At 35.6% G+C, this 24,848-nt stretch overlaps 1 protein-coding gene across 1 annotated transcript; it reads left to right on the top strand.

The window, feature by feature from the left end:
- The first annotated feature begins 11,592 nt into the window (after positions 1–11,592).
- YIPF5 (Yip1 domain family member 5) lies at positions 11,593–24,574 on the top strand. The gene is made up of 6 exons (XM_063087290.1): positions 11,593–11,696; positions 12,229–12,348; positions 19,095–19,267; positions 20,116–20,261; positions 22,141–22,322; positions 23,605–24,574. The coding sequence occupies exons 2-6, from the start codon at positions 12,239–12,241 to the stop codon at positions 23,765–23,767; spliced, it is 774 nt and encodes a 257-aa protein (XP_062943360.1). The 5' UTR covers positions 11,593–11,696; positions 12,229–12,238; the 3' UTR covers positions 23,768–24,574.
- The last annotated feature ends 274 nt before the right edge of the window (positions 24,575–24,848 follow it).

Genomic DNA, 24,848 nt, shown 5'->3' with positions numbered 1-24,848 from the left:
TCTCTAATGCATATAATAAGGGTGAGACCATGTCTACAGAACTACGAAACACCAGTCAACTCATTTAACCTCAAAGTAGGTCTTTATGCACATGTTAGGATCAATACACGTACATATTTAGAATTCTTCCTTTTTTTTTTTGGCCTGAGTCTTATGCCCACTCTTTTGTTTGTTTTTATTCTCTCTTTTTTATTGTATGAATTTATGGTGTACAACATGATGCTTTGATATACATGTCTAGTGAAATCATTATTACAGGCAAGCAATTTAACATAGCCATCATTTCACATATTTACCTTTTCATATTTGTGTGATAAGAGCACCTAAAATCTACTCTCAGAAAATTTCCAATACAATTTAATATTTCTAACTATAGCCCTCATGCTGTGCTTTAGATTGAGTCATAACAGCTACTTTGCATGCTTTGACCTACATATCCCAATCCCCTCCGTGTACTGCCCATGGTAACCACCATTCCATTCTGTGTTTTTGTGTATTTCAGTTGTGTTTTGGGGTGGATTTTTTTTTTTTAGATTCCACCTATAAGTGAGATCATGTGGTATGTTTCCTTCTGTGTCTGGCTTATTTCACTTGCATAATGTCCTCCAATTTCACCCATGTTGTCATAAATGGCAGAATCTCCTTTTGTAAAGATGAATAATATTTCCTTGTATATACACAACAATTTCTTTATCCAGTCATCTACCAATGGACATTTAAGTTGTCTCATATCTTGGCTTTTATGTATAATGCTGCCATAAACATAGGAGTACAGATATCTCCATGAGGTGCTAATTTCATTTCCTCTCGGTATATATCCAGAAAAGGGGTTGCTGGGTAGACATTGCTACTAATGAATGTCAGCCTCTCTGATTACAAAAGAACATATGCTATCATTTTTTCTATTTGTATCCCATTGAGAAGTGATAGTTTTAAAACATGTAAAAAATCTTCAACAGTCTTCCCATCAAAAATTGGAGTCTGATTTCCTCTTCCTTGAATATGGGCCAGCATTAGAGAAACTTGTTTCTAGACAGTAGAATACATCAGAAGAGATATTGTGTGACTTCCGAGGATGGCAGACACAGCGATACAGCTTCCTGCTGACTCTCTCAGGATGCTTTTCCTCAGAATCCAGCCACCTTATTTTGAGGAAGCCCATGACACACAGAGGCCACATGTAGAAGTTCCAGTTGAGAGCTCTAGCTAAGATCTCAAACTGCAGCCAGCACCAACAGTCAGACACATGAGTGAGTGAGATTTCGGGAGAGCCCAACACCCAGCCCTCGAGCCCCCCCACTGAAGCTGTGTGGAGAAGAAATGAGCTCTCCCCCACAAGCCCTGCTCAAATTGCAGATTCGTGAGCTAAGAAAATATTACTGTTGTTGTTGTAAGCCACCAGGTTTTAAGGTGTGCTTTTGTTTTTTCACATTTTTGGGTTTCTTTTTTACAACCAACAGATAACTGACACAGGGGATAATTGTCTTCAGGAATATGGTAGAAGACTTTAAGGAAATAAACTGCCAAGGGATTAAATTAGTGCTTCTGTGGGTTCCCGTTGGTATGGATTCACTCATATTTACCCTGAAAAGTGTATGCTATCTCTCAGTGTCTAAGCCCATGTGCACTAATGTTCAGGACTGTAGGTCACAGATAGAGATGAAGGCTTCTCATTTAGGGATGTCATTATCCCTGACAGGAAAAACATCCATTGACAGATCACTATAAACTTTTTCTCCAGCAGCAGGTCTGCAAATGAAAGACTTTTCCTGGTTTGGACCTTCCAGTTCACAAACAAAGAATAATGAGCCTGGCTTGGATGGAAACTCCATAGCAACCTCATCAAATTGGAAGCACTAAGGCACAGGAGCATTTTTCCAGGAAGAAGACCGAGGGCAGTTAGCCTGCAGCCAACCTGTGGGGGAGATGGTGTTATCAGAATCAATGGGTCTGTTTCCCGGTGAGTGCAATCAATGAATGTAATTAGACTGGAAGTCTGGATAGCAAAGTTTATCACTTGTTACAAGTAAGGAGAACGCTGAAGATTGATCCCAAAGCAGTGTCTCCCCGGAAGGAGGGTTATAGCTTCTTCTCTTGAGGGTGAACATGAATATGCATAGGCTTTGTCGAAGTCATCACATACAGAGGCGGGAGGTGCAGTTCAGCACGAGGCTTGCTCATCCATCCCATGTTATGCCACTTAGTAATTATGCCACCCCTGTGTGAAGAATTTAGTACTGCAATAAGCAAAGTTCACTCTACGTTGAGAATTCTAGCTCCAAAACTTGGTGGGTCCGGTCTTATCAGGTTTCTGCTAGTTCTGTGGTCACTACCTTCCCTCATCAACTCACTGGAACTGGCTGTTCCCATAATTATCCCTCATCAGTTCCCTCCTACCCTGATTGTTTTGGCTAACAATGGGAGAACAGGACTTCTACAAGCTTAAAACACCAGGAGACAGACATAGAGTCTGTATGCTATATGTAGTGACTGGCACATTGTAGATTCTCAATAAACATTTGTTAAATAAATGAATAAATACCTCAAACAGCATTATTCTATGCACTACAGTTGGGATACAAAAGTAAATATAACATGATCTCTATCCTAGTAGAACTTTCGATGTAATTAGATAATTACAATTACTTGTTTACCTAATCTTTGTCATCTACCAGCTGAAAGGCACAGAAAAGACCCAACAGTGAATCTGACACTAGCCATATCCATGAACTTGTTCAAAACCCTTGTTCTGATCACCTTCTTTTCCCTGTGTTGGTGAAAAAAGGATCACCTCCCTAAGTTGGACAAGATGGCTGAATACATGATATATCCAACACTGGACAGATGAGATTGGCAGCAGTTTATTAATCACATATACTCACAGCCTGGGTGAAGAGGACACTGCCCACCATGCAGGGCCACACAGGAGCTGCATTCAGGAATATAGTGAACCAGGAGGAGATGTGCTTCGTCGTATCCAGAGGACAAGGTGGCCATTGGTTCCCATGGAGGGAATGTGATTGGCTTGCTTGAATGATTTCACCAGCTTGTAGGGAGGTGAAACCACTTAGGTTGAGGGCTGGGTGGGATTCAGCCAGTCTGGCTAATAGGCAAACCAGCAGGAAAGGAGCCTGGAAAGAACATGGGATCTCATGGCGAGGCTTTTGGGGGCACTGTGGGCATCAGAAATGTCAAGGCAGCACTTGAATTTTTAGGTCTTAACAATACATCCCTTCTTTTCTCTTTGCCTCAGATCCTCATTTGTAAAGTCAGAGGGTAGGGAACGAATTATCAAGGTTCCTGTCAGCCTTAATTTTCCTTAATTTTTATTACGTACTACCAGTAAAATGAGGGGTGTACTGGTCATTTTCTGAGGCACTTGCTGTCCTAATTTTTCTGTGAAGATCAGTCTATTTTTGTTACCTTTAGAGTCATCTCAGTGAATTCAGGCTAATCTCCTAGGGCCCTCTCTAAACTTTAATGTGAAGTTGAGGCATTTAATTTCTAGAGGTGGGAAGGGAAGTTTGTTACAACATTTAGTACAGAAGTCAATTTTGGAATTAAGAGAAAGAAATGATATTTATAAACCTAAAATCAAATAATCTTTCAAATGTTGTTAATCTTTCCAAAATAACATATTAGCAAGAGTCAAGAAATTTTTATACTGTCTTCCAGAGGGAAAAATTCATTATCTCAGACAGTAGGGGATTTATGATTTTCATTACACTGTGCAAAATTAGCATGGCAGGGGAAGAGTAAAAAACATCTTGACTGCTTACTGCAAAATAAAAAGGCAAAAATGGGTTTGTCTTTGACTTCCAGATCTAAATTTGCAGAATTTAATAAAAATCATAAGTTTGATTTCACAAGCCTCTGATTGTTTTAAAGTAAAATAATTCTGGCTTAAGGAAGAGAGTTTAATTAGTATTGTAATTAGTAGTCTTAATAACAAAAATTCATAGTTAAGTACATGAAAACCATTATGGCTATGTTATACTAATTTTTCCTCCATGGAAAAAACTGAAAAATCAAAAAAAAAAAAAAAAAAGCCTATTTTTTAAGTTCCACTTTAGATTTTTTTTGATCAGAACATAATCAATTATACATACTTGTGAGGTACAGAGTTGAATATCATAGCTGTGTACAATACGTGAAGACCAAATCAGGATAATTAGTATACTAATCTTTACAAAACATAAGCATTCTTTGTGACTGGTAACGACTTTAGATTTTTAAAAATCAGCATAAAAGCAAAAATTAATAAAATAACATTGTTTAAAAACTGGTACTCTTTGACATTAACAGTTCCTTTTGGCAGACTTTTACTCATTTAGAATTTAATGGGCTCTCACTTTGTTTTAGAAACTCTGATGAAAAATGTATTCTAGCATTTGTCCTCCTGAAAACCTATGACTAACTTTAAACGCAATGCGGGGAGTTTACTTTGGGCCATGTGATAGACTAGACTTCCAAAAGGGTGTAGTTAGACTCCTTTGCTTTGGATTTGATTCAAAAGGTTTAGCACTCTTTACAGTAGTGCTAATAAATTGACATTGACATGAATATCTGATCAAAGTGAAAAAAAAAAACCTGATCACTGTTCTCTTGAGCATGTCTACAGCAAAAGGCTCAGTCTATGATTGGGCAAAGGAATGTAGTAAGATCATAAGGTTATGTTATGGGTTCATTTGTATCTCCCCAAAATAGAGATGTTGAAGTCCTCACTGCAGTATGTCAGAATGTGAGCTTATTTGGAAATAGGGTCTTTACAGAGATAATAAATCTGATGCCCTTATGAAAAGGAAATTTGGACACAGACATGCACAGAGAGAAGATTATGTGAAGAGATACAGAGAGAAGGCTATATGAAGATGAAGAGAGAGATTTGAAATAGTGCATGAAAAGCCAAGGAATGCTGAAGGTTGCCAGCAAACTACCAGCAAACTAGGAGAGAAGCATGGAGCAGGTTCTCTCTCATAGTCCTCAGAAGGAACCAACCTTGCCAACACCTTCATTTTGGACTTGCAGCCTCCAGTCAGTAAAACAATAAATTTCTGTTGCCTAGTGTTGCTTTGCGTTGCTTCGCCCCCCCACAGATTTGTCACCCACTTCCCCTGGGTGACGTACATGCAAAGGATTACTCAAGGCCCATCTCTACTAAGCAGTGAGAGGGCCCGAAGTGGTTAATCTCCTTGGGAATACTCAAGCAAGAGCCAACCCTTCCATTTGGGAAATTAACGCTGAATTGGGGTTCTCTTCCTGCATTCATTTTCCAGACCAGGAAGTTACAGGAAGAGAACAAAGGTAGTGTTATAGTTTAACAGTATAGGCTGGTAACTTTCAGTGAAACAAGCCAAATGACATTCCAGTAAGGCAATTAAGTGGTCTTATCAACACAGGCTTGATCTTAGCAAACATTCCTTCTTATAGCAATTTCTCAGTATCTTTACATAACAATCAGTAACTAGTCTGTCTTTGAGCCAGCAACCTGCTGTGCCACAATTCTTACCTTGCAACAGAGACTTATAGCCTGAGGAAAATTTCCTATCCTTGCAAGCTCAATATTTGAAACTGCAAAGCTTTGGAAAACCAGACCCTGTGAAGTACATATGCTTTATAGTATATTCCACAGCCTAGGCCACCCAGTTTATCGTCCTTTGTTACAGCAGCCTTAGGAAACTAACACAGGCTGAATACAATTTTTTTTCAAACCATCAGTTTAGTCTCACTCTTTCCATTCCTCAAACAGCAGTGCAATGTTCTTTCTTGCCAATCATTTCTGCACATATTACAATGAAAGCATAGACATGCCTGAATCATAGTAAATGCGGTTCAAATATTGACATTCTTATCATAATTCTTTGTTCACATGTCCTAATTATTATTTTTTAAACTTTTGTGTGGGGGGGTGGGCAGAGGTGGATTTGGGAAACAGTGTTGTGCAACAGCACTAGAGCATTAGTGACGGACTTTGGTTTAAACTTTATTTATAAAATACATACGTGTATACATGTATACACTTTAACTGTGTGACCTTAGCCAAGTTACTAAAACATGGTAAGCCACAATTTACTCATTAGTAAAAAAGACAATAATATTACCTCTTAGGCTGAACCATATAAAATTACCACTTTCTGTAGATCAAATATCAGCAATTTAATATAGTCCAACCTCTATGCAACCGAATGATGTAGACATTAAATGAAACACACTTGGTAAGTTTAAGAGCTTGGCATGTAGTAGTCCTCTTACACTCGTTTATTTGTCTTACTAATACATCCACAGTGAGAGTCACAGGTAAATATTATTTAAGAGTTACTGGTCACAGGCAGTGCTAAGTGCTTCTCTACATTATGCACAGACTTATGTCCCTTGCTATACTTATCAGCATTGCTTAGTAGAAGTACCCAAAGTAAGCATCTTCATTCTCTGCTCAGGGAACATACATTCTCCAACATTTAGGAAGGAACTGAATAAAGTAAGAATAATAATAAAAAGGGTGTGCTGCTGCTAGATGCTCTTCCATAATGTCACCTGCATCATGCCCAGTGACCTCCCTCATACTCCGATATTATCAAGACATTAATGTGAAAATGAGATCAAAATGAAAAATTAGAATTCTGTTGCTTGGGGATGTGTACTCTAAATGGCAAGATATTAAGTTAAAACAAGAATGAAAATTTATCTAGCTTTAAACTCCCAGAACAGCAATATCTAGCCCTGGAAATACTGTCTTAAAATAAAATAGACTTTAATATGATATTCTTTATAACAGCAAATAGTTAAACTGTAATGAAAAGCAGTGATAGCCTGAAGTATCTGTAATTGAGAGGGTCATAAAGAATGTTAACAAAAAACATAAAAATTACATTGCCTAAAGGAACCTTGACCATAATATATTATGTTTGTAATTTCCAAGCTGCCCTCTCATTAAGTATAATAAAACTTGATACATTTATGATTTTAAGAAACATTATATATTAACAAAATTTTATATCTATTGTTTCACTTGACTGGGACATTGCCATTTTCTTTTTTTGAAACTAAATATATTTTCCACAACATAGTTCTTCTTATGCATTGCCTCCTGATAAATTTAATTCCATGTTAGGAGAAGAAAGAGAGAAAGGGACGTAAAGCAGGAGGATGAACACATTTTCTTTCATGTTTGAAATAACATAACAAATATCAAGAAAATCAAATATGGATAGCACCGTTCACAATTTTCAAATACAATTGCTCTAACGTGTGAGTAAGTTTTTAAAACAATAGTATCCAATATTTAAAAAAAGAGAAAAAAAAAAGTTGTGAGACTAAAATTTACAATGCAGACAAGCCAAATTTGGACAATTCTGGACAGAAGAAAGAGAAAGCATAGTTTGTATAGTTTGAGTATTGCTATTATTTTGCTTTTACAGATGAGAAAAGTGAGGCACAAAGAGTTTAAGTAAATTACTAAAGCTCCATGGCTAGTAAGTGGTAGAGAATGTAAATTCAGGCAGTCTGGCTCCAGATCCTGCACCCTTAACCATTATGCGATACTAATTAAAACACAAGACTAATATAAGGAAAACTGGAACATAAGGTGATCCATCATTTGCCCAAAGAGATTACAGAAAACATTTCTATCAAGGTGAATATATACATACAGAGACGTACAGGCAATTATCAAATGTCTAATTGCAATTTTAATTTACAAATATATGTATAGTACATGCAGGCATCTTTTAAAAGTTCATAGAAAGATTCACATTACCTTTTAATTCTATTTTTCACATGTTTTAATGTACCATTATATAATCATATGCTAGATAAAGTAGTATATTAATTAGAATTATTGCTTTTTCTATATTCACATTCCACAACACACTAACAATACAGCCTAGTGACTTAGCACAGCACTCAGGAATCAGACTGTCTGGGTTCAAATCTCTGGTCTATTATTTCCTTGTTTAATATGTAAGCAAAATTACTTACACTGTTGTCAGTTTCCTCATGCGTCAAATAGGAGTTATATAGTACCTACCTCATTGGGTTGTTAGGAGTAACTGAGTTAAAAGGGGCAGAGTGATTAAAGAAGTGCCTGGCACACAGTAAGTATACACAGATGCTAGCTGTTCAATTTTTCAAATGCTTCATTTGCACCTTTGGCAAGAGTGGTTTTGACATCACTAGAGCCCAGTTCAAGTTTTCTGATGGTGTTGTTTATATTATCTCCCCTCCTGTCTAAGTTATTTGAGATATACAATTTCCAGCGCTGTTACTGAAATGCTTATTCCAAACTACAATATCCATTCATCTTAACATTAGAAATGTTCTTATTTGTTATGTAAGAGAGTACTTACGATTTCTACAATGAAAATACTTAGAGTATTGTTTTAAAAGTTATTTTTAAAACTTTTTTTAACAACATACAGAGCTTGTAATATTAAAGTCAAAGTCCCAAGAAAAATTAAACCAGGATTAAATTTCTTGCCTTTTAAATACCAGTTCTGTCCAAATGCATCCAATGTTGTTACAGGCAAATCTGTCTTCCCAAAATGACACTTTATTGTTCAAAGTACAATTTAATTGAAATAACAGAAGTAGAATTTGAATAACATCTTTAGCATAGGAAACATAATGAGAAAATTCTTTTTTAAGGGATAAAGGATAATTTGGGAGAAATATAGTTGTCATATTTGGGATATGGAGTTACATAATTAATTTGCCGGGATAGCAAAACAGACATTGGGCACTTATATTGGTTTTTACTGAAATGATCAAGTTTCATTCATTGTGGAACTTGATATGTGCACAGCTGCCAAATTGCTACCTCATTTGGTGCTTGGGGATATAACTGAAGAAGGGGAAAAATGCCCATGTTCAAACCAGAATTTTCTAGCACAATTCCCCATGACACAGTTACTATAAAACAGGGGAAAGAAGGAAGCTCTCAAATATCTAAGTACGATTTCACTGCTATCTCAAGAAAAATGGAGATATATTGTGTTTGTGAAGTATGTAAAAGTGTTAGTTTGTATACTAGCATAATTGTCAAACTAATTAAAACATATTATTCATGATCAGAACGTCCCTTCCTTTTTTGTTACAAGTTTGGTGATTGTTGCAAGTTTGGTGATTCCCATTAGGTCTCAGGGAAGGACTGGGTGGCTGCTACAGGCCCACTTCATGTTCCATTATCTCTTAACCTGGTTGAGGCTTTCTACTAATAAAGCCAGCTTGATGACTTTAACATGAGTCAGCACATTTACCAAGTACTCCAGTTTCTTATAACTTTGTGGATCCTATCCCACAGTGGAGGAGCAATACCAAAAAAAATTTTAAAAAGCAATTTGCAAAAAGAAGTAGTCATGATATTAACTAATGTTCTCAAAATTCCAACGGGGCTGCTGCAGGATAACTTGGTTTATGTTTTAAAGTCAAACAAACAATAGGGAAGATTTGATTGGGTAACTCGATATTCTTTCTTGGCTTCTCAATCGTGGCAGGGATTAACGGAAAAATTTAAATAAATGTGGTAATTGCTTTTGCAGACAAAAGCAGAATTTGAATAGAATCTATATCCAAGAATTCATTCATAAGCAGGCAATTTTTCATACTCATATTCTGTACTTCATTCAAATTTGAAAGTGATATCTCTTTTGGATGGGAATAAATAGAAACATCAGAAGAAACAAGAAAGATCAGAATTTTTTTCAACCATAAGATCATTAAGCAGCTAGTGATGGATTATTGCATGTAGTTGATGACCAGAAATTTAGCTTAATAGATTATATGGCTTAAAGAGAATACAACAATTTATCAATCAAACTGGGATTTTTTGAGAGGACAAAGTGAGCAATATTAAAAATTATGTTGGAAAAACAGGCATAACGTGGGATAATGGACTGTCTCCAGCAAATCATATGGTCATTCTATCAAAAGTTGTACAGATGACACCCACATCAATAAATGCTAAAATGATTGGTAAAAGTGGTAAGTTAAATGGTTGAATGGACAATTTGAGAAATTCACTGTTGGAGTAGAAACTTCAGTCTTTTCTATGTCCTTTTGCTCTTGTTATCTTTGTTTAGAGGAGAGTGCATTTTTTTTGTTTGTTTATTTTGGGGTGTGTGTGTATGTGTTGAGAGAAAAGTTTTAACTATTGAAATTTTATTATTTCTTTGTAAACTAGTCCCAGAAAAACGATCGAGCTTCTTTTGTGAGAACCACAGGATTTTGATTCCAGGATATAATGCAAGGGCTCATGTGTAAATTTTACTACTATAAACCGTGAAGACAGTTCTGTTCATTGATTAACAGAATGGTATTTGGAGATATGGTATTCAGGATTCCACTACCTTAAGAAAATGATTTTACACAGCAGCCAAAGCAATCTTTTTCAAAAGGAAACAGTCTAATTATGTCACTCATCAGTTTATAACCTTTCTATAGTTTCCCATTTATTTTATAACCAACACACAAATCCCAGAAGGCTATTTCCTGGCCCCTGCCTGTTACGCCAGTACCAATTCCTATGTGGCTCTCCCACTTGCTGCTGCAATCACCCTAGCTTCATTTAAACCAGTGGTTCCCAAATTCAGCTGATGTTGCCCCCCAAGGGACATTTGGCGATGTCTAGAGACTTTTTTAGTTGTCATAACTTGGGATGGGAGGTGCTACTGGCATCTAGTGGCTAGAGGTCAGGGATGCTAAACATCTTACGATGCACAGAGCAGCCCACCACAGCAAAGAATCATCTGAACCAAAATGTCAGTAATGCAGAGTTTAGAAACCCTAATTTACACCTTCTCACACCAGGCTTTTCCTCATCCCAGGCCTTGCATACACTGTTCTCTCTCCCTGAAATATTCAGGCTTTTCTTCCCTTCTCCTCCTTTACCCTTCCCTTTTCCTCTTTTCCCCTCTCTCTGATTAACTCCCACTCACCCCTTTGATCACCACCCTCTCGTAGTGTCTTTCCTGACTCTTCCCAGATGATATTACATCGTTTCAAATAATTATGAAGGAACTTAACAATGTTAGCAGTAATTTTACATGTACTTGTGTTTGATTACCCGTCTCCCCCATCAACTCCGGCAGGCAGATATCGCGTAGCTTGTATTCACCACAGTATCACGAGCAGCTAGCACAGAATGAACGAACACTTAATAGTAAAAAAAAAAAAAAAAAAAAGAAATAGTCTCGTTTCTAAAAAGAGGCAACCATCTCATTAGATTCTGAAGATTAAGTAATACATATAAACTCTATAACAAAGTGCCTGAATTACAGTAAGTACAGAGAGACCGAGGCTCTCTAGTTTGTGTTGAGAAGAAAAACGCTCAGTCCGTGTCATTCCAGCATTTGCCCGCCTTCCTCCAGGGCCTCAGTCTACTGAGGAACTCCCCCTCCTCCCAGGCAGCAACTAGCAATTGCTGCGCCTGCGCCTTTCTGCCTCCACAGCTAACCAGGCGGCCTGATGCACTTTCCTTCTTCCCATTGGCCCGCCACAGGGCCAGTCAGTCGGTCGACACTACGCATGCTCAATATCAGGGTCCCCGGCAGGGTCCAACCAACACGCCTGCGCGAACGGGCATGCTCCGGAAGCAGTTCTTTGGCCCTGTGACACGTAGCAACCGGGCCGGTTCAGGGTCCGAAACTGAGTCTGAGGGTTATTTGGGGCTGCTGGAACTATTGCCGCCGCCGCCGCGTTTGGTGAGTATTCTAGGCCCGCGGCGAACTAGTCGGCTTCTCCTCTCACCTGTGCAGCTGGGCTTGTTGCCTCTTGAGGCGCCGCGCCCTGTTCCTTTCGCACAGACACTCGCTCCTTTTCAAGCCCTTGCTCTGCCGCGGCCCCTGTATTTCAGGTGCGACCATCCAGGATTCTGCACTTTCTTGGCAGAGCGCGGGCCTGGAGGCAGTCACCTTGTCAGCTGTAAAACTCTGTCCGGAAGTGAGGAATCATCTTCGTTATTGATATTTTAGACCCCCGTGGAACCACTCTTCCCCTTAACCTCTTCCCTAACCGAAGGCATATCAGCTCCTTGAGATAGAGTTGTCTTCCTGAGCTTCTACTTAAGGACTAGATACTTCCTTAGTCCTCCCCCGACCGCCCTCCAGATACTGCTCCCTCAAATTAGAAGAAATATTTGCTGTCTTCTGAGGTATTTGCTTAAGCAAAGTGCCAGTAACGAATTCAGTAGCACCTTGGGCATAAACAGCATTTGCCATTTCTCTTCTATTGCAGATCATTTGAAATGTCAGGCTTTGAAAACTTAAACACGGATTTCTACCAGACAAGTTACAGCATCGATGATCAATCACAGCAGTCCTATGATTATGGAGGAAGTGGAGGACCTTATAGCAAGTAACTTTTCAACTTTGGAAATTTACTTAGTGTACATTGCAGTGAAAGCGCGTATTCAGAATGTTTGGTTCTGTCTAAAACTGAGTGTGTGAACGTGTTCTTTATCAGGAATGTGGTTTTCTCATTTCCTTCTTCTGGAGAGATTTGTGACACAGTTTTGAGTTTGAAGAGATTGCTGTATTTAGAGTTTGGTATCTACTGCAAAATCTTCAGATGTGTCATGAATGAAAAGTTGCTTGTTGAAGAACTGCTTCCTACTAACAATATTTCTACATCCTTTAAGATAAGGATGGGAGCTTCATGGACCTAGAAGACGGGCTATTTAGTCCTTGGAACTAGTTAAAAGTTAAAATCTTTTGACTGCTTGTTTGATAGTTAAATCAGTCCAACTTCCAGACTTTATCAACACTAATTGAAAGTGCTTAGCGACACTGTTTAACGTTGTAAACTATTATTAATCATCAGAGGATTTTCATATATTTTTATTACTTCTCATACTGAAATCTTATGGTCAGTACTACACAAGTTACCTGTTGCAGATTGAAGAGGGAAACTCAAAGCCTTTAGGCCCAGAACTGTTAAAAACAAAAACAACAACAATAAAAAACCTCTTATACTGCCTGGTGTTTGTGGCAAAAATACATTAGCTAACGCTTTCTAACAATTTCTTTTAGGATATACCCTCAGTCTCTTAGGACCTTAGAGATAATCTTACCTGCATCCTGTCAAATGAAGAAGTTTTCTATACCAGTGTTACTTAATGTTTTTTAGATGGCACTGGGCCCCTTTGAGAATCTTATGAAATCTTTGGGCCTATTTTCCATAAATACATGCACGTACTTGCTTAAACACCCACATAAATGTGCATATAACTTCAGACAGTTTCATCTGATCATCCATGGATCCTGAATTAAAAACTTCATGAAGATAATCCGAGGATGAGGACAAAAGAAGGTCATGTATCCAGTCAGCCTGAGAAACATGCAGTACTAGAATGTTTGGATTAATAAGTCTGAATGAAAGTGCACAAGAATTTAAGAGCAAAAATCAAATTCAGCCCCACTATATAATTTATCTTGGAGAGCCCATATGTTTTACAACCCATAGACTCTTTGAATCTGCTTAATTTGATATATTCTAAGGCTTATTTTCTCCCTAAAATTAAACACACTGAACAATAGGAGTATGTAAAAATATCCTCTATCTGTGAATCACTTTGCTCCTTTCTGTTAAATTCCAAATTACATACCAATGAGGATTTATCTCTTTTGATCAGTTAATTGGGCAGAATTAGAACATTCATATTGAGAGATTTTCATTAATTTATTTACCTAAATGTGTATTTTTAGTACTTGCTCTGTGTATGGGATGGCAAATGACTGTAAGATTGGCCAGAATCTATGTAATGAATCCTTGCCTATAGCAGCAACAAGGCTTTTGAGAATATACCTCTGTATGCATGCCTGTGTTTAACCAAAGGATATTAATGTTTAGACTCAACAGAACTATTCCATTTAGATTTTAGCCTCCTAGGTTTATCTGTCTCTGCTTTTCTTTCCTATCCTGTCCATCTTTGCATCACTTAAAAGCATGATTTATCCTCTCATCCCACTTATGATTGTCTCATTTCAGTTCTCCACACAGCAGTTGTTTGGATATTCTGAACAACTTGTTGCTAGTTTAGCAATTGTTGCTAACTATTCTCATAATTCCATCTCAACCAAATCATGTCCTAGTAAGCATTGCCCCAGTACTAGTGAAGAAGTTTTTTTCCAGGTGATTATATAACCATTACTGCCAGTTAACAAATGTGGGCTTATAGATGATGCCTGGGAAAACAAGAAGCCTAATATATTAGCAGTAATAAATTTGGGTTTCTGAGCTTTATAAGAAATTGGGTTCTTCTATATGTACCTTCAAATAGATCTGCAACCTAATGACATTTTAAACTTTCATCTCAGCTTACCAAATATTTTGATTGGTTTGCTAACTTTGTAACAAAGATTAGCTGGTAACTTTTAGCTCTCTATCGATAAAAATCTAGGTTTAAATAGCATATTACTTGGATTTTCTTCAAGTTTGACTTGATTTATAAGTAGTCCTTTGTTCTGCATTTGTCCTATGAAGTCAGCTTTAACATTTTGCAGTTTTCTCTATGAGTACTTCACAAGTATCATCGATACATTCATATAACCCTGCCACCCCCAATAAATAAATAAATAAATAAAAGGCCTTTTGGTCATACCCTTTTGAGTTATATGAATGTCATATTGGCTAGGTCCCGCATTGTCTTCTAGATATGCCTATAAAATATATAGTAATACCAGTCACACATTTTTTTAAGAACTGTGTTGAAAGTGTCATGTTTTCTTCTTCGACTTAACTGATAATATTTTCATGGAATATCTGAGGATTTTCATGAACTTAAGTAGCCACCTCAGTATATTAAGATGCTTTTCGTCTTTGTTGTTGGTACAGAGTACTTACGAGAGTGTTGATTTAGTATTTGCTACTTTTCCTGCTGTGAAAATGTTGCTTTAGTCTGCAAAGATCATGTCTGCCATAGCATGTTTTAGTTTAAGACCAGAAGTGAGTCAGAAATTTTCCCGGACAGGTCCTTCCAGAAAAGCAAAATAGTAAAATTCCATAGTGTTGTCTTTCTCACCTCACATAATGAAAATGGAATAATGGTGCCACCTTTGAAAAGGTCAGTTGGCTTGCAATATTTCTCCTTCTTGAATTACATCAGTGGTTCTCAAAATGTGAACTGCAGACCTTAGGGAGTCCTTGAGACCTTTCAGGGAGTCTCTAAGATCAAAAGTTATTTTCATAACAGTACAAAGATAGCATATACCTTTTTAGGTGTATTGACATTTGCTTTATAATATGTGCAGAAGGAGGGGTAGGTAAAACTGCTTGTACCAGAGTATGAATCAAGGCAGTAGCATCAAATTGTTCTAGAAGTCATTGTATTTTCATTGCCACACACTTGTTGGAGGGCAGAGGGAGTCAGTTTCATTTAAGGAGTCTCTCGATGAAGTAGTAAGAATTATCATTTTTATTAAATCCTGACCCTTGAGCATACACATTTCTTTAATATCTGTGTGACAAAATGGGAACCAGTTACAAAGCACTTCTCCATACTTCATACTCCATACTAGAGACAGATGACTGTGTAATTTGAGTTGCAAGCTAAACCAACTGATATTTCATGGAGACCATTTTTATTTGAAAGAACAACTGACAAACCATGGTTGTTCATACTTGAGTATTTGGCAGATTTTTTCTCAAAAATGAATGAAGTGAGCCTCTCACTTCAAGGGAAACAACTGACAGTATGTGTTGCCAGTGAGCAAATTTGAGTTTTCAGTCAAAAATGAGGATTTTGGAAAACTTGTATCCATCACCATGAACTTGTCAGCTTCCCAGTAATTAACCATTTTTCTGATGTGATCAGTAGTGATTTTAACAAACGTGAATTTTTTTTATTGTAGAATAAAATATGTCATTGTTTGGAAGATCTGCCTAACCCATACCAATATTTTCTAAATGGCCAATGCATGATGTTGGTGAATCATACACTAGTAAGGATCCATTTAAAGTGCAAGACAGATCTATATATTTTAATGTACAGAGTATAAAAAGTTCATTGATACTGTCTCAAGTTCGATGTTGCAACTTGAATTTTAAAAATTGCCATTTGTTTTCAGTTTCAATGTAACATAAAAAAGTATATTCATGATAATATGAAAAGGTTATTAAAATATTCTGTTTTCCAACTACTGTACATGTCTGCAACAGTAGATTTTCTTCAGGTACTTTAACTAAAACAATATATCATAACTGATTGAAAGCAGAAGCAGATATAAGAATCTAGCTGTCCTCTAATAAACTAGCCATTATGACATTTTCAGAAATATAATACAGTGCCTTTTTCTCAGAAATCTTTTTTTGAAAATAGTTTTTTCATAAAATGTTTATGCTGAGATGTAATGGATTTATTGCTACTTCAAATGAATTAATAAATATTTTAAACATTTCTATTTTATTTTCTAATATGGTAAATATTGATAGCTATAACCCACATGAACAAAAATACTTTGGGATTTTTAATTAACTTTAAGAGTATAAAGAGGTACTAAGACCAAAGAGTTTGAGAACTGCTAGTCTATACCATTCTTTTTTGTTTGCTATTTTATGCACATTCATTCTCTCTCTCTTTCTCTCTCTCTCTCTTTATATGGAGCTTTTCTAGCTGTTTCATAGACTCAAAGATGGACTTCTAGTAAATCCTAACAGAGATCAACACAATATATATTGTACTAAAGTAGGATATGTGTATTCTTATTTTAGTTCAGCTACCTAACCCTGTGTCTCTGTGTATGGATGGGTGTGTAAATAAGTAGAAATCAACATATTTGCATACCAGAAAGACTGGGAAAATGCATATACAGAACAAAATATTACAGCTGTCTCTGTAAGGTAGGATTTTTAGTTCAACTACCTAACCATGTGTCTCTGTGTATGGATGGGTGTGTAAATAAGTAGAAATCAACATATTTGCATACCAGGAAGACTGGGAAAATGCATATACAGAACAAAATATTACAGCTGTCTCTGTAAAGTAGGATTTTGAGGTGATTTTTATTACAGTTGTTAAGAGTTGGCCACTGGAGTCAAACATCCTAGTTTTCCCAGCACCACCAAGGGCAAAGTATTCTAACCTAAATTTTAGTTTTCACGTCTTAATAATGGGGAGGATGGTACCATCTACCTCATAGGGTTTTACTGAGGATAATACAAGGTAATTCATATTAAGCACTTATACCAGTGCTTTGACCCATAGTAACATTCAAAAAGATTAATATTTATTTTTGGAAATTTTCAATAGCTAATATATACTTACATATTACATAAACTTATTTTAGAATTAATCAATTTCAATAAATAATAAATGTTGTACAACCTTTTTGAAGGTACAGGAGTTTATAACATGAAAATGAGGTCTTCTGCTTCCCCCTATTTCCAGGTCCCTTTACCTAGCAGCAACCATGGTTAGAAACTTCTTCTGCATACTCTCAGAGCTATCCTAAGCATATACGAGAGTGTATGTGTGTTCATTTATTTTCTAAAAAGCACATTCATGATGATTGAATATAGCATACACTATTTTGAACATTGCTTTTTCCCCCCACTGAATATTTCTTGATTATTAGTCTTAATTAGTCCACATAAAAGTGCCTTATTCTTTTTAACAGGTGCATGATAAAATCTATTTTATAACTATATCACAATATATTTACTGATAGCTATTTATATTGTTTCATTTTCTATCTTTTGCTATTAAAATAATGTTGCAGTAAATTCTGTACTATATAGCCAGAAAAATATTATTTTTTTAAAGCATGAATTGGGTTAGTGTGGTCTTGAGAATCACATTGATATCTACCTTCAAAGGGCTGTGTAGCTGACAATTTACCATTGCTTTGATTTTCTTTTAGTCACGATGTTCAATTAACTTAAAAATTAGATTTAAAATTTTTAAATGTCAATATTAATGGAAGTTATTAGGTTTTTATATTTTTGAAAAGGGAACTATAAAATTTTGAAAGGTAATTATACTAAAGAATTTCTAAGGTTTCTCAGCTCTCATTGTTTAAAATGTCTTACTTTTAAAATAACTATTTTACTTCTGTATTTCTTGGTGCATGATTAAATTAGTCCTGTTGATAAATAAGTCACATATTTTCCAGAACATGGTCAAATGGCTTTTTAAAGATGAGGTTTAAATATCTTTCTGTTCCCTCTTGTCATTGTTACTAAAATAGTCATGGTAAGAGTTCTCCCCTTAAATGCAGGGTTTTTATAGCACATATCAAATGAGACAACAGGTGTACAACTTTGAAAAATTAAAAGCACCATTCAAATGCAAGATGTACTAATAAAGTTTTGTTATATTCCAAGAGCTTTCGCAAAGAACAAACTTGATTTTTCCACTCTGTTGCTTGAAATTGATGGTTGTTCTTAAAGAGTTTTGCCCCATTTGCAAAAAATAACATACTAGGAACAGTAATGAAGAATGATAATTCAGTGGATATCCAAATTACAATGGAAAATTACATAATATGGAGTACAAAGTCTGCTATCCTAAGCTTTCATTCATAGTTTAGGCATAAGTTTTATTTTACAGTATATCTTTATATTATATATACATAGTAAGGGAGAAAACTAGACAATATTTAAAAATTTTTATTTGTTGACCTCCTAATGTTTAAAGTTTAACAATTTGTAAAATAATTAAGTGCTGCATAAGTGAATATTGGCATCAGGAAAATTCTCTATAAAAACACTATTCACAGCAACCAAGATAAGGAATCAACTAAGTGTCCATCAACAGATGAATGGATAAAGAAAATGTGTTATATTTACACAATGGAATAGAATTTAGGCATAAAAAAAATTTTAAATCCTGTCATTTGCAGCAACATGGATGGAACTGGAGGTCATTACATTAAGTGCAATGAGCCAGGCACAAAAAGACAAAACAGATGACTTTTTATTGTAGATAATCAACTTGATCCTAGTAATCATTTCATCCACCGTTTGTGAAAACTGGTAAAGTAGGTATTCTAGGAATTGCATGACTAAGATTCTGTAGCTGTCAAAGGAAAACTTAGGAATTTCAGGGATACCAGTTGTCAGGGATTGAAATATTTCTGAGAAATTTAACTTCCTTTGATTTATAGACAGTATGCTGGCTATGACTACTCGCAGCAAGGCCGATTTGTCCCTCCAGAAATGATGCAGTCACAGCAGCCGTACACTGGGCAGATTTTCCAGCCAACTCAGGCATATACTCCAGTTACATCTCAGCCATTATATGGAAACAGCTTTGAGGATGAGCCCCCTTTATTAGAAGGTAAGATTGATTGCAACACTTGGTAGTAGTCTGTAGTATACAGTTGGTCAGTGAAAATAAATATTAATTTGGAGAAGTTGCCTTTCCTTTAAATGAATAATCTTGTAGAAAAAAGTTTTCTAAGTGACTTAGACTTACTTTTAACAAAGTGTATATGAAAACCACCTTGGGCCAGAGGGGACCAGGTTTTCAATAAATTTTTATAAAGTGATAGTAAAGTATGTCAATATACAAGCATTGGCTTTTACTTCAGCTTATTGGTTAAATTCTATCAGTAGGAGAAATGAAAGGAAATATGATATTGGTTATTCTACATAGAAATAAATTGGTGTCAGAACTATTGACATCACTGAAAAATATAATGGTTTTCAAATTATATTCCAAAACCTATAAAGCATTAGTTCTGAACATTTTTTTTTTTTTTTGAACCAGGTACCCTTTGAAAGTCTAATGAAAGCTATGAATACTCTTCTCAGAAAAAAATGCACACATATGCATAGAGACAGCTTTGTATACAATTTCATGGGGCCCACAGGTATTTCTGAAGCCCCAAGTTACTATTAACCCTATCCATATGTTCTTTGCTGTGCAGTAATAGCAGAGAGATTTATGAGTGTCTGTTTCATCATATCCATACCTTTTTCAGCACCAAACCAGAAATTACATATTTATGGAATAAGTACCACAATCAGTGGTATAGAGGAGTCACGAAAAGAATATTCTTTGATACTGCTAGGTCCTCTTTTGGTGCTGTATATTTCATTTTGTCTCTTGTTTCAACATGGATTCTGGTAAATTAAAGGTATATCACAGATCCTAATTAACTTCTTTATTTTCTTTTCCTTTAGAGTTAGGTATCAATTTTGACCACATCTGGCAAAAAACACTAACAGTGTTACATCCGTTAAAAGTAGCAGATGGCAGCATTATGAATGAAACTGATTTGGCAGGACCAATGGTTTTTTGCCTTGCTTTTGGAGCCACATTGTTACTGGTAAGATTTTAGTTTCAGCTCTTAGTGTGAGACTAAAGAACAACCTTTAAGTGTTCCACCAAAAGTAGTTTTTGAAACCCTATTTATACCTCAAGTCTTATGTATTTTGAATAGTATTGAGTTGCTTGAATTTATACCTATTTGGCACTTCTCCGTATATTTAAAAACTCCTATCTTGTTTTGGGAAGTAGTCTGATTATTAGGAAAACAACAACAACAAAATAAACAAATAACACGTGTGGTTTTAATCCCTCATTAGAATATTGTCTTTTCAGAGACTGACAAAATTTTTTACCCTATTGCTCTTTTTTTTTTAATGATGGCATTATTTTTTGTTCATTTAATATCTTCTTTTTATTTATTTATTTATTTATTGGCAGCTGGCCAGCCGGTAAGGGGATCTGAAACCTTGACCTTGGTATTATCAGTACCATGCTCTGACCAACTGTACCAATCTGCCAGCCTCTATGTTTTTTAAATAAGCTCTAGACTGTGGTTATTGTTTTGTTCTGGTTTTGATGATGATTATTTTCCTGTGTATTACTTTAACTTTTAATGAATTGACACATTAAAAGATAACAGGTTTTTAGTCCCTATCTCCCACCTCCCCAAGAATGTTAAGGCATACTGAAAACAAAAAGAAAAGTTGTAAAGATGATTATTAACATGTGTTTTATTTTATCTTAAGTCTCTGAATTATCAGAGATAAATAATGTAATGGATAGAGATAGGATTTTTAGTCAGAGGACCTGGGCTTAAACATAATGCTCCTCCTCTGCCCTTGACCAAGTCATTTAATCCTTCAGTTCCCTTTGATAAATAATCCTATGCTGCCTACCTAACAGGACTGTTATGATGATAAAACAAGACAGGTTATGTGAGAACACTTTGAAAAATTAAAAGCAAGTATGGGGTTTTATTAGTATTACATGAATGAATTCATCAATGAGTTCAGCTGAGCTTTTTCAAACTTCTGCACTCTTAATCAAGTATTTACAAATAAATAGTCTAACAAAAATTCCATGGATTTTTCCATTTAACATAATCTGTAGAGGCATTCTCACGATTGAGTTTTGTGTGACAAAAATCTGACAAACCAGGAACTTTTTGAAGGCTTCTCTATAGACTGGTTTTACCAGTAGTGTGAAATGAATACAATGTTTGTTCGCAAAGTTTGACTAAGATAGTTCCAATAAAGCTAATCTTTGCTGTCCTAAGACTTGTCAGTGATTGTCTTTTAGGAGAGCAGAATTGTAAAGGTTCTTCTTTTCCCTTTCATCAAAGGACTGTATAAATCAACTGACTATTTAGAAAAATAAAGAAAAAAATCTTCTGTTATATTCCTTTTCTTCTCCCTTCCTCACAGAACCCTGGCTTCCTGCTTTATCCTGCCTTCCTTCTTCTAGCTCTTCTAGCACACATATGAAATGAATGATAAAATTATTTCTGCTATTAAGAAGATTATAGCTACTTCCACCAATGACAATACATTGGGGGCATTTTTGGTGGAATTAGTTACTTTCAAGTGATATTAGCTATTATCTAAACATTGTGATTGGTTTTCCATCTTGTCTCTGTAGTTTATTTGCTTAGACTCAGCCAGAGTTCTTTTTAGAAATCTACTGTTTTAGATGATTATACCATGATTTTCTTTCTTTCTTTGTTCAATTCTATGCCAAGCTGAAATGCTAACTGAAAAATGGAAAACCAGATATCTCTATTGAGAGGAGGATGTAAAAACCAGTCTGCTCAGTCTTTTACTTTGCTGCATAAAGAATAGATACCTCTGTAGATTTTGATACTCATGAATTGAATATCTTCTACATGTACCAAATAACATTTTTTGCCCTTTTACCTGTAATCTTTTCTTTACCCACAGGCTGGCAAAATCCAGTTTGGCTATGTATATGGGATCAGTGCAATCGGATGTCTAGGAATGTTTTGTTTATTAAACTTAATGAGTATGACAGGGGTTTCATTTGGTTGTGTGGCAAGTGTCCTTGGATATTGTCTTCTTCCCATGATCCTACTTTCCAGCTTTGCAGTGATATTTTCTTTGCAGTAAGTACTGATCTGTATTTTGGGGTTTGATTGACCAATTCTGTGTAATAGTATTCACCTCACCTTTAATTTGAGACAAATCACTGATCCAGCAAACATATCAGATAGTGCCTCTAGTAGGTAAGGAGTATGCTATGTGCTTTTGAGTAATGCACAGTGGAAATAAGAATTTAAAAATCTTTTATACCATTTCTGTTTTCTCCTATGATCAAGAATTTCACTAGTTTTGTATTTACATTAAAGTGTTATGCTTACCCTCTTTGATATTTTTTAGATTGTATCTGATTTCTTGAAGCTGTTGGGCATAGGCCAAGTGTATGAATAATAAATACATACTTTCTATTTGGTAGTTTTTTAACTGAAAATGAAACGTATTGTTTTTATGACAAGAGGCTGTTACTAGCCTGCCATGTTCTCTGATGTACCTGTAAGTAGCTTTAAATATTTCAGAATTATATTTTAGGTTAGGTTATAAAGAAAGGTGTAAATTACTGCTGATAAAGTTCCTCCTTCTGGGCAGTGTGCAGATTCTCTCTCAACAGTTCAAGCTCCTCCTTGTGGCTAGTGCTGGACACTACCAATTATTGGGCTTTGTTATACTTAGAAAGTTAAAATGCAGGTTTAGGAGAAGAGCGCATGTCAACTATTTGTCTTCTACAAGAAATTTGGCAAGATGATGGCTTTACAGTATTGCTTTGGATAAAAGTGTTTCAGATTTTCAGTGTAGAAACTGCTTTACTCTTCTCATTTCTTAAGAATTGATATTTTTATATTTGTATTTTATAGAACTGGTTATTTTCTACTAAAACAGTGTTTCTCAACCAGGAATAATTTTGTAATAATGTCTCTGAGTGGACATTTGGCAATGTCTGGAGGCAATCTTGGTGTCACAGCTGTGGGAGCCAGGGGTGCTACTGGTATCTTATGGGTAGAGACCAGGGATGCTGCCGAACATTCTAACAATGCACAGAACAGCCCACTCTCACCCACAACAAAGATACCCAGCCCGAATGTCAGTAGTGCCAATGTTGAGAAACCCTATATTTGAAAAGAGCAAAATGTAGTTGTAAATGAGATTTTTATCCCATGAAATGATTCAGCATCATTGAATTCACTGTGAGGTACATTTTAATATTAAAAAAAAAAAACCCTGATCATTCTGCATATATCTATATGTAGATTTAAATGCTTTTTTTAAGAATAGGTTATTGTAGTATCCTTACAACTAATCTCATCTTCTGCTTTTTTCCCCCCTCCTCATTTTTTTCCTTGTCGGTTACAGAGGAATGATAGGAATCATTCTTACTGCTGGGATTATTGGATGGTGTAGTTTTTCTGCTTCCAAAATTTTTATATCTGCGTTAGCCATGGAAGGACAGCAACTTTTAGTAGCATATCCTTGTGCTTTGTTATATGGAGTCTTTGCGCTAATTTCCGTCTTTTGAACTGAATTTATCTGGGATGTGGACATCAGTGGGCCAAATACACAAAAAGGAACTTGAACTCTTAAATCGGACGAGCAAACTGCTGCCGCACAACTCTCATGCAGATATACATTTGACTGTTGGAGCAATGGAAGTAAACATGTATCTTTTGTTCATTTTTATAAAACTTTTGAATACTATATTGGATTTACCTGCAGTGTGACTAGCTTTAAGTGTTTGTGTTTGTACAAATAAAAAGTGCTATTTCTTTCCAATTTCTGCAGCCTTTGAGAAACAACTTATTTTCCTTGCAAATTATATTATGATGTTTTTGATAGATTTTTATCAACTGTGGGAAACCAACCACAAAGCTGATAATCTTTCTTAAAAACAACCCAGTCATAGTAAAGAAGACACAAGACTTGTTTCAGAAATATTTGTCCAAGGAATTAGGAAAGAAAAATTTCTGGTACTATTCTCAAGTCAGGTGCAGTTGAAGTTAAAAAGTGATCCCAATGTAGAGTGAGTTTGCACTTCAAAAATCTGACATTCCTATAAATTATCTCATGGAATTTTTGCTAAAATTCAGAGATAGAAGTATTTCACAATCTATCTTATTGTAGAAATGAAATGTGAACACCTATTTAGATATTAGTATTAACTAAACCATAATGACCTGGACTGGCTGCATTAATGCTTATAGTTGGGTCTCCACATTTCCTAGGAGGAAGAAAATTTCTAACCTTTTTTGAGAAAAATATTTAAAATTTCACAGTTTCAGTATCGCAGTTATCAGTGTAAAGTTCATTTGATGCTTACTAATTAAAATTTTCCCAATTAATTTTAACTGTGTTGTTGAGTTTACCACTGTTTTCTGTCTCTTTTTTTTTAACTCCCAATTTAACCTAAGCTTTACAAATAGAAGTATAGAAACAGGAAAAAAAAAAGGGGGGGGGGGATAAAATGAGAAGCAATTTACTTTGAGTTACAACATTATTTCCTTGCATTAAATTTATTTGATTCATGTTGTTATGCTTTCTTTCCAGAGAATCTGTAGGAAAATACTATATCCTGTATATTGATCATTGGCTTTTTCTAGAGA

This window comes from Cynocephalus volans, chromosome 2 (assembly GCF_027409185.1).
Source record: "Cynocephalus volans isolate mCynVol1 chromosome 2, mCynVol1.pri, whole genome shotgun sequence".
Taxonomy (NCBI): domain Eukaryota; kingdom Metazoa; phylum Chordata; class Mammalia; order Dermoptera; family Cynocephalidae; genus Cynocephalus; species Cynocephalus volans.
Note: the sequence above shows the minus strand (reverse complement) of the source record. Positions and strands in the feature narration are given on the sequence as shown.